Source organism: Mycteria americana, chromosome 1 (assembly GCF_035582795.1).
Source record: "Mycteria americana isolate JAX WOST 10 ecotype Jacksonville Zoo and Gardens chromosome 1, USCA_MyAme_1.0, whole genome shotgun sequence".
In the NCBI taxonomy this organism is placed as follows: domain Eukaryota; kingdom Metazoa; phylum Chordata; class Aves; order Ciconiiformes; family Ciconiidae; genus Mycteria; species Mycteria americana.
Genome location: NC_134365.1, coordinates 14,467,897 through 14,483,596, shown reverse-complemented (window position 1 = coordinate 14,483,596; position 15,700 = coordinate 14,467,897). Strand labels below are relative to the sequence as shown.

At 41.4% G+C, this 15,700-nt stretch overlaps 1 protein-coding gene across 1 annotated transcript in view; it reads left to right on the top strand.

Annotated features, from left to right (window-relative positions):
* The window catches only part of RELN (reelin), a 293,553-nt gene that overhangs the window by 260,121 nt on the left and 17,732 nt on the right, over positions 1 to 15,700 (top strand). Inside the window, exons 46-55 of the mRNA XM_075491501.1 lie at positions 1,870 to 2,038; positions 5,321 to 5,461; positions 6,834 to 7,011; positions 8,294 to 8,487; positions 9,578 to 9,834; positions 10,641 to 10,795; positions 11,624 to 11,838; positions 12,518 to 12,695; positions 14,048 to 14,223; positions 15,539 to 15,645. Coding sequence (XP_075347616.1) covers positions 1,870 to 2,038; positions 5,321 to 5,461; positions 6,834 to 7,011; positions 8,294 to 8,487; positions 9,578 to 9,834; positions 10,641 to 10,795; positions 11,624 to 11,838; positions 12,518 to 12,695; positions 14,048 to 14,223; positions 15,539 to 15,645 — 1,770 coding nt within the window. The remainder of the gene's footprint in view (positions 1 to 1,869; positions 2,039 to 5,320; positions 5,462 to 6,833; positions 7,012 to 8,293; positions 8,488 to 9,577; positions 9,835 to 10,640; positions 10,796 to 11,623; positions 11,839 to 12,517; positions 12,696 to 14,047; positions 14,224 to 15,538; positions 15,646 to 15,700) is intronic.

Here is a 15,700-nt window from a genome sequence, read left to right as displayed (position 1 = left end):
CATCTGACACATGCTAAGTCAGCATCAACTGCAAAAATTTGCTTCGTCCATATGAAATAACAAACATGTATATACATGTATGTATGCGTGTATGAATGTGTGCATAGATATATGCACATATATGTGTATTATACATACACACATAATGATGCAATTTTTAATTACCTAGCTTCCTTTTTTCCATATGATGTGTATTCAGTGCAGAGCATGCTTTTATATGTGTATATGTATATATACCCATATAGACATATACATACATATACACATATAAATAAAAACATGCTCTGCACTCAGTACACATCACATGGAAATTAAAAATCGGTTCATTATGTGAATTTTAAGATGCACAAGAAATAGGTCTTCCTAGCCTTTGAATGCCTATTTGTACATCTTAAATTACATTCTTTTAGCGTAGGGTTTTGGGACATAGATTTTTTTTATGAGGAGGAGAATACAATATGTTGCAGCATGTAGCATGTGTTAATTGGCTGGATTGCTGACTATTCCTCTAGAATTCTGCATAAAAATGGGAAAAGATTTTACATTAAGTCCCAGAAGTGGCTTCTCTGATTTTGCTATTCTGAAGCCAATGGAAGTAACTGAAATATTTTACTCACATGCTTAACAATATTTTTTTTATTTTTGGTATTAAAAAGACTGCAGTATCCTAAGATCATCTCTGCTAAGTTTAAAAGTGTTTTGGCAGCTTAGCTATATACTGGCAAAGAAACAGTTCCTTCTTTTTTTGTTTCTTTGTCTACTACACTTACCGTTATCTTAACCTAGTATTAAATTAGGCAGGACACTACCTAATCATGCCTTCAGTCATGATGAGCAAAGCATTTCATTTTGGTGATAGAGATTTAACACTAAAAACTCACTTACCCTTTCTTGTAGCCACTTGTCCTTGTATTTCTATAGCACTGTCTTCTGTGCTTAGACATCAAGTAGGACTGATTGGGTGATTAAGTGTCATTCTCTGTGCATGAGGGTAGAAGAAAAGGGTCTGCAGTAATCAAAAAAGATCGCAGATTTACCACCCGTCACTGCACCCACGCTCCATGTTTTACACAGCCAGAATGCCTGGCAGCTGGAACATTTACTTCAAGTTACAGTTCTGTGCCTATTATTATTTACTTTTTAATGGCTGCATAAAAGTTTAACTTGAAGTATTTAGTGAGCTTGACTAACCTTTATTTTTCATTATAAAAGTTTATAAGCCATAAACATCAAAACAATGAAATTGCTGATTTTTGCTGAGAAATGAATACATTAGTTTAATGTGGCTAGATTGTGTTTGAATGAAAACAAGCTCACTGACTAACAAACTCAATTAAAATTGTTTATGCTGGATAATGAAATGAGCTGGTCTGGAGGGGGGTGGAAGAGTGACTAAACCATCTTGTGACAGAGCCAAAAGTTTGAATTTGAGTGTTGCTCTGCCTTACACAACGATTACATCCAGCTGAATCCCATCCTTCAGTCTGAAAAACAAAAAAAGTTGGTGGTCATGATGCTGTCACATCACTTTCTTGCATGCTGCAACTACAGAAGTTGGCTTGACTTAATCCTGGCGACTTGAGAGATGACTTTGTCTTTGCACCTGTGGTCCCTTGAGTTAGGTGGCAGATGCGGAGGTGTACTGCAGCCTTCTCCTGAGCTACACCTGCTCAGCAACATGGAACGTATCCTCCAGCACTGCCACTGAAGGGGGTAGCTTTGTGCTTCTGACACAAGGGTTTGAAAAGTTTTGAGTGGTTATTTTGTCAGCGTAGACTTGTGACTAACACTCTCTGGGGTTACCAGTTTATTGTAGACCTATGGATGTAAGTGTCTAAATTAAGTAACTAACCATCTTTCCACCCTTAGCTATTGAACTGGAATATTCAGTGGACCTTGGGCTGACCTGGCACCCAATTTTGAGAGACTGTCTTCCCACTAATGTGGAATGCAACAAGTACCATCTCCAGAGGATTCTCATTTCAGACACTTTCAACAAGTGGACCCGGGTTACTTTGCCTCTGCCTCCCTATACTAGGTATCTCCCTCTGGTTTTCTGCAGAATAAATCTAAATGTATGGCTATGTATTGAGGCATGATACGTTATAGGGTTAAAATAATTGTACCTTGCCATTTTTGTTTGGTCCATGTATATAGCAACAAATAAGTATAAGTAAATGAAGTGCCATCCTGCTTTGCATAAAAATTGCAAAGCTATTATGTGCATTTACTTTTCTTAGTTATTTAAAGATAGGAAATTCTTGTCCATCTTGTCCTAGGGAGGGACAGTGGGAACTTTTTAAAGAATCTCATGTTATCATCAGCCTCACTAAATTCTGGGTGTTTTGATGGCTAATTGGACTGGCTGAATCCCCACTGCACCCTGTGCTTGCTGTTGTTGGCTATGAGCTGGTGTTTTAAATGTAGCACTTTTCAGGCTTCTTGTTTTTCTGTGCATTCCTTGTACCTTTTGTGTCTCTCTCAGCTTTGATGCTCTCCTCATTGTTTTTACACATGCCCCATTTTCACCTTCTCTTCCTTTTCCTACATTCTTTTGTCTCTGAGGGAAGAAAAATTGTGGGATTTGTTGGGAGGTTGCAGTGAAAGGAGCTGTTTGGGACTTGTGCTATTGGGAGTGCTGCCATGCCGTTCCCTACGATGCCCTGAAAACTCCTGGATTTTTGTTTTGTTTGTCAAAAAGATCCATCTAGGGACAACTGGGTAGTTCAGCCTTCCAGTTTGGTCCTTCTTGCTGTGCTGTTTTGCAGCGATAGCTGTGACTGTCCCCCACGCAGTCATACCTGATAAAGCCGGCGTAGAGCTAGCCCAAAGTAAAGCCCTGCAAACACAGGTAGCGTGGACATCAGGCTCTCGGCACAACTTGACTCTACAGCTTTGCTCCTATTGCTGAGCCCCATCTCCTCACGTAGGCATAGGCTGAGCTCACTGCAGGCACCAAAGTACCACAGTGCAGGCAGAGCCTACGCCTCTTTGAGAAGGTTGTTATGAAAGATGCCAACTAATGCACATATGAGTTTGGAAACTGAGACCTTTACTTTTTAGCAATTGTACTGAGAGCACCTATACAGTTGCCACACGTTTTGAAACCAGTAGTGGAAAAGTCCATGTTCTATTACTAATCATTTGGGGCATCTAGACTCTTCCCTATCTTCAGTGCAGTGCTTCACGTCAAGTAATAGTACTTTTTTAGGACTTGTTCCCAGCATCGATCTCCTCTGCTTCCTCTTTCGTACTGCTTCACTACATATTGTCTGTGAAATCCATTACCCCAATAGTTCTTGTATAAAGTCTGTAAATTGGTATTCAGGAGGGGCTCTCTGGGGCTGAATAGGATAAATCAGGACTGGGGTTGATGTTCCAAACCAACGGAGTTTGCACCTGAAAGGACCTACCATCTGAGACAAACTCAGGTTTATAAATAACTGTGATTTTAAGACTGAAAAGTTTTTTGAACAGTGTATGTCAAAAGAAGATGACTGACGCCCTACTGAGGCAAAGATTGCTCTTCTGTCCAATCCAATAAGTATATTTTTTGGTTCAAGTAATACCATTTCCCAAAGATATTAAGATAGGGATTGTGTGAGAGTGGTTATTACAACCTTAGCTCACAAGCAAGGGAGACGTTAAGCTTTAGAATAAGGAATAGTGCAGCTAATTGGCCTGTTAGTCTAGATGTGATATAATTTTTATGCTGTTTTATTATTCCAAGCTGTGTAATAGCAGGTGTGTGTCTCCAATTGTTTGTGCCTGTATATTTTAGGAACATGCAGGCTACGTAGTCTATAGCTTGGCCTGGTGCACAGCCCCCATACTTACATAGCCTTTTAGGGCTCCTGTACCCCAGAGTGCTATCTAACCCCTGGCCTGTAGAAGGCAATGAACACTTAGTTTTAACTTGGACTCAGAGCTGATTTTAAAATGCAAATGCAAATACAAAGCTTCTCCCAGGAGCATCAGCTCCATAAATTGTTAGTGAAGCGCCAAACCTAAAGCAGGCAGTGTAAGATATAGGTGCTTGTCTTTATTCCTAAAGGACTTCCTCACAATTTATGCATTTCTTTTAAAACTGCTATTTGGTGAGCAGCTAGACAGCACAGCAGTAGATTTCTCTTTGGATAAACTTGTTATTCATTCACCTCATGTAACATGTTTATAAAGAAATAATTCATAGGATAACATTGACCTTACCATAAAAGGTCTATTTTTACACTGAATAAATTGTGGGGATTCTGCTGTTTATTTGTTTTGATGTTTACAATAATTGTGATTTCTCTTTGAGTTTCAAAAGAAAACAGACTACACAAAGTTCAATGCTGCCATCTAGTGCTGTACAGCAAAACACGGACTAGCTTGAATTTAAAATGGTATTTTTGATAAGTTACAGAAATTAATCTGTTCGCAGCTATTCAAATATAGGTGTCTACTGCTGCGTGAGCTGAATAGCTATTTGGTGTCCCCTGACTGTTTCAGCTAGGTTTTCATCATCTATCTTGGGAGCCGAGACACTTAATTCACATATGGCTACATCAAAGCAAGGTGTTTGAATAGGGAGCTAAGCCCCCTTTAATCAACAAAATGAAAATGATTTACTGAAAGGAGCCAGGATCACACCACAGATCATTTCTTAACATTTCCAGCAAGTTCTGGATGGAGGGGAGGGAGGAAACTGCAAAACCAGGGTCACGCCGCAAGCCCTGCACAGGCGCTCTCACCTGTCCCCTGTAGATTTATAAATGGCAGCATCTTGCCTAGGAGCCAAGCCTCTCCCTAGAGCTGCTCTCACCTAAGTGTAGTTGGGAGAATTCATAGAGAAAAAGTTGGGTTAGTTTGTTGACTTGGACTGAAGCAATAAAACTCAGTCTCAGGGTGAAACTTGGAGGATTTGGGTGATTCTGGCTTGATCCAGCTCCCAGCTATCCCTCAAGTTTGGATTTGTGCTGGGAAGTGGTTATGACTGGTCTGAGCTTCCCTTTGGGCATACCACCTTCTTCTCACCCTCTTCTCCACTGCATCAACCGCAGCCCACTTGCTTTGCTCTCACCAGCGATCCCTTTTCCGCTTCCCACGCTCTCAGCATGCTACTGAGCACCCGTGCTTTGTCCTGTGGGTCAAAATGTGGGCACCCTGTTCTTGGCTTTTCAGGGACCCTGTCATTGTGAGGAATCAGCCCTGGGTTGTGCTGATATCAAACAAATCTTCCCAGAGCAGTCTAGCCTCAAGATTGACATTTCCTTTCAGTCAAAATAAAGATTAGCTTAGCTAGAAGTATTACTTTTCTGTTTTTCTTTCTCTCCCAAAGGTCTCCAGCAACTCGTTTCCGCTGGCACCAGCCTGCTCCTTTCGATAAGCAGCAAACATGGGCGATCGATAACGTCTACATTGGGGATGGCTGCATAGACATGTGCAGCGGCCATGGGAAGTGCACACAAGACAACTGTGTGTAAGTGCCGCTTGTTCCCTGTCCTGCCCAGCACTGTAGCATTTCACTCCTCCTCTGTCATTTTAGTGAACTTGCAGGAAAGACTTTGATACAGTTTTTAAAAGGAAGGTGGATTTTGCTGTTAAGACTGAGCAGGGCACCGGGACCACTTGGGAATAGAAATAACAAGAGGAAGGGTAAGTGCAGGGGTTAGCTCTGCCGGACCTCTGCCTGTTCGCACGTTGTGGGCGCTGCTGCCGGTCCTTTCCTCAGTGGCAATGCATCGCCTCTGCTGTTGCCTATGCTGCGTCTTGGCTCCCCTCCCACCAGGTAGGGAGAAAGAAATCCTTGAGTTTGCACACCCCTCTAGGGACGTACAGTCCTGGAGCTTCCCAGAAGATGTCATCCTTATTCACGAGGGGTTTCACGCCATGTCCCAGTGCCCTTGTCCTGGCGCTGGGTGCAGAGGACCTGGGCTGGAGGTGGAACGTGTCCAGTAAGCAGAAGGATATACGCCAGTTCTTCACAAGGCCAGATTTTGCCTTGGAACTGGTGTTGGCTTGATGGCCTGATGCCTCTGCTCCATGGTAGGGTTTGCCGGTGGAGGCAGACTGGCTTGATCCTCAAACTGCCTGTATAACAGCCCACACAGAGCCCTGCAAAGCTAACAAACAACAACCACATCTCCCCAGATTTGTCTGTCTGGCAACAGAGAAATACCTTCCAGATGGATGTATTGCTTTTTTCCAGCCACAAACGGCAACAGAAATGGGAGAATGGTTGTATAATTGTGCTCTGACTGTTTGTTAGAAATATATTCCACTGCAAAATAGACATATTATTGTGTTGTCCTCTATCCTGACAGCACTGAAGTACCAAGGCACCATCTCTCAGGTGAAACTTGCATAGTAGCAGAACATGTTTCCATACTATTATCCAATCTTTGACACATTACAAGAAGGTTTTTCAGAGGAGAAAAAAAAAAGGGGGAACTATATAAAGAAACAACAGGAAAGTACCCATCCACTAAAATTTTACAGAAACTTACTTAAAATTTAACATTAGCGGGACATTCTTAGACTTGGCATATTCTCTTAGGTTTATCTATCCAAGTACAATGTATTTTACTGATTTTACTCTGTGTTGGAGTGTCCTGTGTATTAGCAGCTTGAATGATTCATAATACTAGCCTTCCTAAAGTCATTTTTGTTTCATATTAACTACAAAAAGTGGCAGATGTTTGAAACCTCCATATACCAGTTGTGGCTAGTAAATGATGCAGACAGCCTCTACGCGGAATAAGATGGCACCTTAATGTGGAATAACATGGCACTGATTAAACCTCCGTGAAGAGCCTTTGCCAGCTGAATTTTGCATTTGTTTTCCTCTGCAGCTGCGATGAGCACTGGGGTGGGCTGTACTGCGACGAGCCAGAGACCCCCCTTCCCACACAACTGAAAGATAACTTCAATCGCTCGCCGTCGAACCAGAACTGGCTGACCGTGAACGGGGGCAAGCTGAGCACGGTCTGCGGGGCGGTAGCCTCTGGGATGGCTCTTCACTTCAGCGGGGTGTGTGTTTAGCACGGGGGCCAACTCACACCATTTGACAGTATAAATGGGACTGATTTAAAAAGTTAAATAAAGAGCAAGGTGTTAAAAAATATCGGCATAACATATTAAACATATAACATATTAAAAAAACCTATATCCTTTGCCTAGCTGAAGGTCAAAGTCAGACAGGTCCTACAGACTAGGGCCAGCCAGAAACACTCCAGGAAAGCAGATGCCTTGTTCCTGGCTATGCTGCAGCCAGGACAATGAGATATAGTGTGTGTGTCTCCTGAAAGGAGCCGTGGAGGGGCCTTTGGAAGTGGAGCTGATAGATTAAAGCACAGTCCAAGTATGTAGACGTTCAATTCCGCTCACTCGTAATAGCCTCCTCCCAGCACTTACAACTTCCAGAGACTGGAGTTTGGTGCGGCTTCTTATCAGACCACAGAGATAAACTAATAACTAGGTATTTGCATGTGTATAACTTGTACTTGGTCCTTGAAAATACACCCATGTGTAGCCTCATCCTTCAGATATTTCACTGCTGGGTTTTTTCAGAGTAAGCTGAGAGTAAAATTTCTGTAAACCAGGATATATATATATATATATGTAGGTATATAACCCAGACTGCTGCTGAATTACAGTTTGCTTACAGATAACCTCGGGATTGTAAAAATGACAAAATAGTATTTTAGAAACATGTAAAACTTGTGCTTGTAGATCTCTTCCATGCAAATTTATAACTAGGTGCAAACTGATGCAAGTTTTCTAAAATAAACTAACAACGGAAGCATTACATTTCTACTTCCTTCCAGTAGGACTGAGTAGGCAGACTAAGCAATGTGAAATATGTAAGGGATTATAGGAAAACACACATATTAAAATTGCTGTGCCATTTGATGGTTTGCATAAATTGAGCCATTAGCACATAATCACTAATTCATTACTTCTGCCTGGAAAACCTTGTGTTTTACACTGGAGGCATGGATTTTTGTAACTCTTGTATTCAGAAGAACAGTGAATACAATTCTTGATACTGAATGTTGTAAAGCTGTAGGTACAAGTAGCAACGTGTATGAATACACAACAGGAATTTTTAAGATGGAACATAACTGAAATTATGTCCTCAGGGAAAAGCATTTATTGTTCTGTTGTAGCTTTACCTTTGTTATAATTAGTATAATTTCATACAATTTTGAAGGTTTTACAACATGAAGTTATATTAATAGTGACTGCATAGTCTAACACCTTTTATGTTCTTAAGTTTTGCCAGCCAACATATTTTTTCATTGCTTTTAAGGGCTGCAGCCGTATGTTAGTTACAGTGGACTTGAACCTCACCAGTGCAGAATTCATCCAGTTTTATTTCATGTATGGATGTCTGATAACTCCTAATAACCGCAACCAAGGAGTGCTGCTGGAGTATTCTGTGAACGGTGGAATCACCTGGAACCTCTTAATGGAAATTTTCTATGATCAATTCAGCAAGCCTGGGTTTGTAGATACCTTCTCCTGCCTATATAATATCCTGTCCTAAAGTAAGGTGGTCTTGAATGTTTCATAAAAACCTGTAGGACTTATTACTGCTGTGGTTTGGATGTCAGATCTTTAAGAGTTCAGCCTGTCCAGCCCTGCATGCATTTATGAATGGCCTTAGCACATGTGCTTGAGTATTTGTGCAGCTGCTAGGCCAGAAATACAAGGGCAGTAAGGAGTCCGTAGCAGTCTGGTAGATTTGTAAATGGTTGCAGGAACAGAAATTAATAGCTACTATAATGATATCCATCCTGTTCTTTAAGATAATTTCATTTGTAATCTAGTTTCTTACTGACAAGAGCAGAAAGTCATTGCTTGAACTAGTTAGAAAATGGTGTGTAGAGGAGAAACTGAATTTCTGCAGATATCCATCAAAAGGATGGATACACTGAAGCCCTATTTTCAGATATTTCTGAGATTCAAATCATGCATAGATATGGGTGGACATTTTCCTCACTGACTAATTTAAAAGACTCATAGAAAATGGGGCTGAGAGGGACCCATTATTTGTTATTTCATTTGAGCACACCAAGAAATCATTAGCACTTTAATTGGACAAGAGATTTAAGTGTACTATCATCTGCTGTTGTAATGGAAATAAGAAAATTGTACTGGAACATTGCTATCTGCTGAATGGCTCCAGGTTGAAAATAGTAATCTTAATTTTACTTCAATATTCTCCTTCTTAACATTTCCCTTAATTAGGACCTTACGGTCATACCCTGCTAGTCTAGACCATTGCATTTGGTCCCATAAGCACAGCTGCAGCACATGAGGTTGCTCAAACCATGCCACAGTCTGGCTGCTGGCCCTTCCCACCTCACTCTGAGCCCCTGTCCCAGGGATGACATTGGGAGCTATCAGGAAGGTTTTTGTTTCAGCAGTCTCCCGTAGGGGAACATAGGCTAGATTACCCGGTCTTTTCCTTCTTTCCCAACTTCCACATATTCTAGGAAACAACGGGAGTGGACCTGGTCAAAGCACCCGGCGTTGAGAAGTATCCTCCTCCTGTGGCTTTCCTACAACTAATTTTCACTTTTTATTTCAGCTTTGTGAACATCCTCCTTCCCTACGATGCCAAAACCATTGGGACACGCTTCCGCTGGTGGCAGCCTAAACACGATGGCCTGGACCAGAACGACTGGGCTATCGACAATGTGTTGATCTCCGGCTCAGCTGACCAGAGGACGGTGATGCTCGACACCTTCAGCAGCGCTCCCCTGCCGCAGCACGAGCGCTCCCCTGCCGACGCAGGGCCCACGGGGAGGATCGCCTTCGACATGTTCATGGAAGACAAAACCACAGGTAAAGGTTTCACGTGGATCTGAATTAAAGGGCAAGAAGTCAGTGCAGCGGTTTCCAAATCTTGCTGAGCCTGTGAACCTCTGACTTACTGTGATGGATATCACAGACAATTCCATCGCTATAGGGGTCTTGTCTTTTGTTTTTCATTCGCAAAATGAGAAATGAAAAGACGTAATGTAACTTTTCTTTTTTTACTGCATGAATTCACTTAGAAGATTAATTTCTCTTCAAAGAAAGAAAAAAGGATTAAAAAGTGCCAGGTTATTCTAAGCAGATTTCTTAACCTGAGTATCTGTTTCCTGTTTCCTAACTTTTATTTTTTATTTAACTTATTTTATTTAACTTACTAACTTATTTATTCTTTAGGGAAGTTAAGTTACATTTTGCAACTAAATTTTGTAAAGGATATATTTCTGGATGTTTACAAGGCTTAACAGCTAACAGTGCTGGGGTACCCTTTATGCAGACATGTAGGCAACACCCATTAAAAAGTTCTCCCAGAATGTCCAGTGCAACGGAAGTTTATGTTTTGAGTAAGTCTCAGATCCTTACTTCTTGAACATTAAAAAATAATGCTATAATGCTTATGTAAGAGAGCAGTAAGAGGTGCTTTGAGCAATAAATGTGATAAATGTAATAAATATGTACATGGGAAAGATGGGGTACTGACATTCTCAGGAGCAATACTAAATAATTCTCACGTAGGCTGAAAAATAAAGCCATGAATCACCTTTAGTGGTTAACACTACTCCCTGTTTAATTTATATTGCCATTGTCTATTACTGACATCGCCATTTATTTTCAAGTGAATGAACACTGGTTATTCCATGATGATTGCTCAATCGAGAGGTTTTGTGATTCTCCTGACGGTGTCATGATCTGTGGGAGCCATGACGGCAGAGAGGTCTACGCAGTCACCCACGACCTGACTCCTACAGAAGGCTGGATTATGCAGTTCAAGGTAAAATCTCTGTCTGCAATATAATTATTCAAAACCACATTTTGCTCCAGGTCTAAGTAGATTTTTCAGGAGATAGGATGATGTATAGGCCTACGGATGATGTATAGGCCTACGCATGAGCCATTCCCTGCAGGGAAAAGTGTTATTATTTTTCTCACCCACTCCATGTTCGTCAGCTTTAACACCACAGGCTCTTCTCAGAGGTGACACACTCTCCTCTTCCAGCACAGCAGTTGTGTGGACATCATGTAATAAGGATATTACACATATACAAGGTGCCTGTTTTGTTACAGCTGCTTGCTGAGGGAAAAGCAGCTCCAAAGTAGCCCACACCACTCCTGTGTTGGTATGCATTCACATCAAACCTGCACCCAAACTGCCCTTCATACACCCCTTTACCTAAATTAAAGAAATAACCCAGCAATATATGCAAGTTGTAAGAACCTTTTGCACATCTCTCCGGTAAAGATGGTCCACCTAACACAACCGAGCTGGGTGGCCTCGTCTGAAATATTCAAATCTTAGGTTGTGTGGGAGGGGGGATTAACTTTATTAGTTATGGGGTACTGGGGTATAAGGCACAAGTGTCAAAACCTGAAAATCCAGAAATGTGACCAAACTAGAAGAAAATGAAACTCAGAATATGGTGCCTGTTCTCAATCTTGGGAATATTTGATGAGATCTGCAGATGACTGGTACCACACAAGCACTCTTACTGCCATCATTTCAAGCAAAATTCTGCAGTCAGTTTTCAGGTTCAAACATTTTTTTAAACTCTAACCACCACCACAATTAATTCTAATTTACTTATGCTCTCTTCTTTATTAGGTTTCTGTTGGATGTAAGACGTCAGAAAAACTTGCACAAAATCAGGTCCATGTGCAGTATTCCACTGACTTTGGCGTTAGCTGGAGTTACTTAGTACCTCAGTGTTTACCAGCTGATCCAAAATGTTCTGGGAGTGTTTCGCAGCCATCTGTCTTCTTTCCCACAAAAGGATGGAAAAGAGTAACTTACTCACTGCCTGAAAACCTTGTGGGCAAGTAAGTATGAATTTGCTACTCATTTTGTCTTGGATTCAGTACCTTCTGCAAAATGCAACAGGGGATACATCTGCCTATTCATTTTCTTTCAAGGAAAGGGCAGACTAGCAGCATTCATGCTCATTATGTACGCTGCATAATTTTATTTCCTATCAACCAAGATTGACCATGACTCTTGGTCTGAACAACTGGCAAAGTTATCCTTGCTTCTCTGCAGTCTGCTCCGGTACAGCATGTTCTGCTCTCTTCAGACAGCGCGGTCAATTAGAGAGTAGATTTATGATGTTACTGAGTGGAAAAGTTACCCTTATTGTCTGCAGTAGTCTGCACATATGCAAACCATTTGTCTTTTTCTGCAAAATCAAAATCTTTTATATTCTTTGAGTAATCTGCACAGGAAGTATAATCAAAATTGAAATTCTCCTGCAAGAAGCCAGAATAGCTTTTTCCAGCTTCAGCAGTGTCCGGAATCCATCCATATAACATAGGTAGTACATGTGTGAAGAAGAAGAAGATACGGATACGTATAAAATCAATTTCAACAGATACTGCCAGATATTACTTGTGGAAGCTTGGAGGATAGTACAGTCATAAGTATTTTGTGTTTCATCCACCTTTTTTCAATTGAGCAAAGTTGTTTTATCCATATGTCTGTTTTTCTTCATTCCTTTATATCTAGTCCCGTGAGATTTCGGTTCTACCAGAAATACTCAGATATGCAGTGGGCCATCGATAATTTCTATCTGGGCCCTGGCTGTCTGCAAAACTGTAGAGGTCATGGAGACTGCCTGAATGAGCAATGCATCTGTGATCCCGGGTATTCGGGACCAAACTGCTACCTGACCCAAACACTGAAGGTAATTTTACTGCATGTTTTAAAGTGTGAATTTTGCCATGTGTTTGGCTAAGAAAGAGAGAGAGAGAAGGAGATCAATCCCACTGGAAATTTAGCTTTGATTTCTGTCAGCCTGAAGATACTCAAATCCATTTTCAGCCCTTTTATCATTTTTTAACAAAACTATTACTGCAGTATCCAAGAACAGGTTTGTTCCTTTGCAAATAACACTGCCCGATAAAGCTGTGATAAAGTTCACTCTTCATCCTTAGATCATCATTATATGATCTAAATCACCCTTGCGTATATGATTAGGTTTGATCAAGACCTGTAGGAAGATTGTCTTTATCATGAAAGAGCTTACTGAAGGAGGGAATACAAGAAAATGACATAAAATTACATAAAATTAATTCACCTAGCTCTTATTAGTGTTACCCTATAAGAACTGAGTGAAATCTAGTTAGATATTGCTAATTTAAAAGTTCAAATACTTTAAAAACTTAACACACTTAGAAAAGAATATGTAAGGAACCCCAAGCTAGTTTAAAATGCAGTGTTTACATCTCATTTTTTCTACATCAGATAAGAACAGAATAGGTATGTGCTCCACGGAAATAACAGGTTAAGAAGCATTCTGTCTAAAGAGAATATACTATTTAACTTTGCAGTTGTCATGTCATTTGAATTATTATAACCTTCTGGTTTTCATCTGAGATACTAATTACATGAAAAAATATCATTAACTGTTTGCAATTTTTAATTAGTAATGTATTCTTCACATTAAGGACATTTGGGATAAAATCCTAGCAATTTTAGGGGAGTCTTACTACTATCTCCTTAAGGCCAGGATTTCACTCATGGCATTGCTTTTATTGCAAACCTGGAGGTAAGTGGAAAAGAGAGATATATTCTAGATGATTTTCACTGCAAATATTTGTGCAGACAGTTGCATAAACGCATATTCACTACAATAACCCTAAAATTTCATTGCAGTACTGGTTTTGCTGGGGAAAAAATATAGAATAGCAATTTCTCCCATACATATTAAATATGTACTGGAGTGGTGTTACATAGGCTTAAATAACCACAGTTATGAATTAGACCCATTCATTTGCACATGCAAATGTTAGTGTGCTGGATTACCTCCCAAGTATGTTAAAATCTAGCCCGAATGTATTTTCACATTTAGCCAATTCAGTTCAAGTGGCTAAATGTTCAGCCAAAAGTTGATTATGTTCAGTCACCCTGAAAAAGAATTTTTACAGTGTTCATGAGCCCTTCAACCATGTTTAGGTCAGTTCCAGCTGTGGTCATCAGAAAGGCTTAATTAAGATCATAATTACCTGTGCTTTATGTTAAACACCTGACTTACAGACTTTCCTGAAAGAGCGTTTTGACAATGAAGAAATTAAACCAGATTTATGGATGTCCTTAGAAGGTGGAAATACCTGTACTGAGTGTGGGATTCTCGCAGAAGACACAACTCTGTATTTTGGAGGTGCAACTGTGAGGCAGGCTGTCACTCAAGATCTGGACCTGCGGGGGGCAAAGTAGGTCATGTTTCCATGTCATTTGAATGGGGAACTCTGTTAAACGCTGACAAACCAGCAGGTGACATAGCTTGCAGCTCAGGGAATTCCTAGGGCACCACAAGCGTAGTGTTATCTCAGGTAGACACTAATTAGATTATGATTCTCAAGGCACTGATGCTTTCGGATGGGTCGCAGAGAGCAAGGCTCATCCTAGCACAGTGGAAGGGGTCTACCATGTCCCGGTGAAGCAGCAGGTCCCCTTCTCCAGGAATGTCCTGAAGTCAGCAACATCTGTCCTGCAAAGAGGCGAGATACCACAGTCTCCTGGGTACCGCTGTCTCCACCCTGGAGGCACCAGCTGTGTCTCCCACTGAGTTCAGAACATAACCTCTGCTGGTTGTCCTCTCTTGGGTGCCCGTACAAGACCCACTCCACTCACATGCTGTAGAAAATTGTGACTTAGCTGGAGAGCAATGGAATTATGTCAGTTTAGACAAGCTAAGGACATGACGTAGAAGACAACTTCAGCATCATTTCCCTTGGCTGTACGGCTTTAATAAAGCCACACGCTCTCACTTCTGTCATTCAGCAAGAATTCACTGAATCACACAACCTTACAGGAAGGAAGGGGCCTTGGGGAGTCTCTAGTCCAACTCCATGCTCAAAGCCAGGTCAACACTAGATTCAGACCAGCTTGCTCAGGGCTTTGATCCATTGGGTCTTGAAAACCTCCAAGGACAGAGATCCCACAGTCTCTCTGGACATCTTGTTCCACTGTTGGGTTACCCTCACAGTGATTCCCCCCACCCCGTTATAGCCAGTCAGAACCTCCCTTGTTCCGATGTATGACCACTGTCTCCCAGTCCCAGCCATCTTCTTCAGGCTGAACCAGCCCTGGTCCCTCAGCCTCTCCTCACAGGGCACGTGCTCCAGTCCCAACCATTTCAGTGGCCTCCACTCACCTTGCCTGAGTTTATCAACTTCTTTTATGTCCTTCGTTGCTGCGAGGGCACCTTGTTAACTCATGTTTAGCCCCCTTCCACCAGGATTCCCAGGGAACTGTTAGCAAAGCTGCTCCCAGCCAGTCAGTCCCCAGCTGGTACCATTGCAAGGGGTTAGTCCCTCCCAGGGGCAGGGCTTTGCTGAATTTCATGAGGTTCCCATGGGAATTACTAGGCAATGTTTTTGGAAACCTTTGTTCTACTTGTACATTGATGTTACTTGCTTAAAAATGCTGGCATTTTGAACATTTTCAGCACATCTCCTAACAGAAACCAAACGTCTCGATTTGTGCAGACCTTTAACAGATGTAAACTTATACATTCACTCTTAGATTTCTACAGTACTGGGGGAGAATTGGGAGTGAAAACAACATGACAACATGCCACAGACCAACTTGCAGAAAGGAGGGAGTGCTGCTAGACTATTCCATTGACGGAGGCAAGTACATCTTGTAGTTTCAGCTAAGCTACAGCCTTGTTCTGTATTCAAGCAC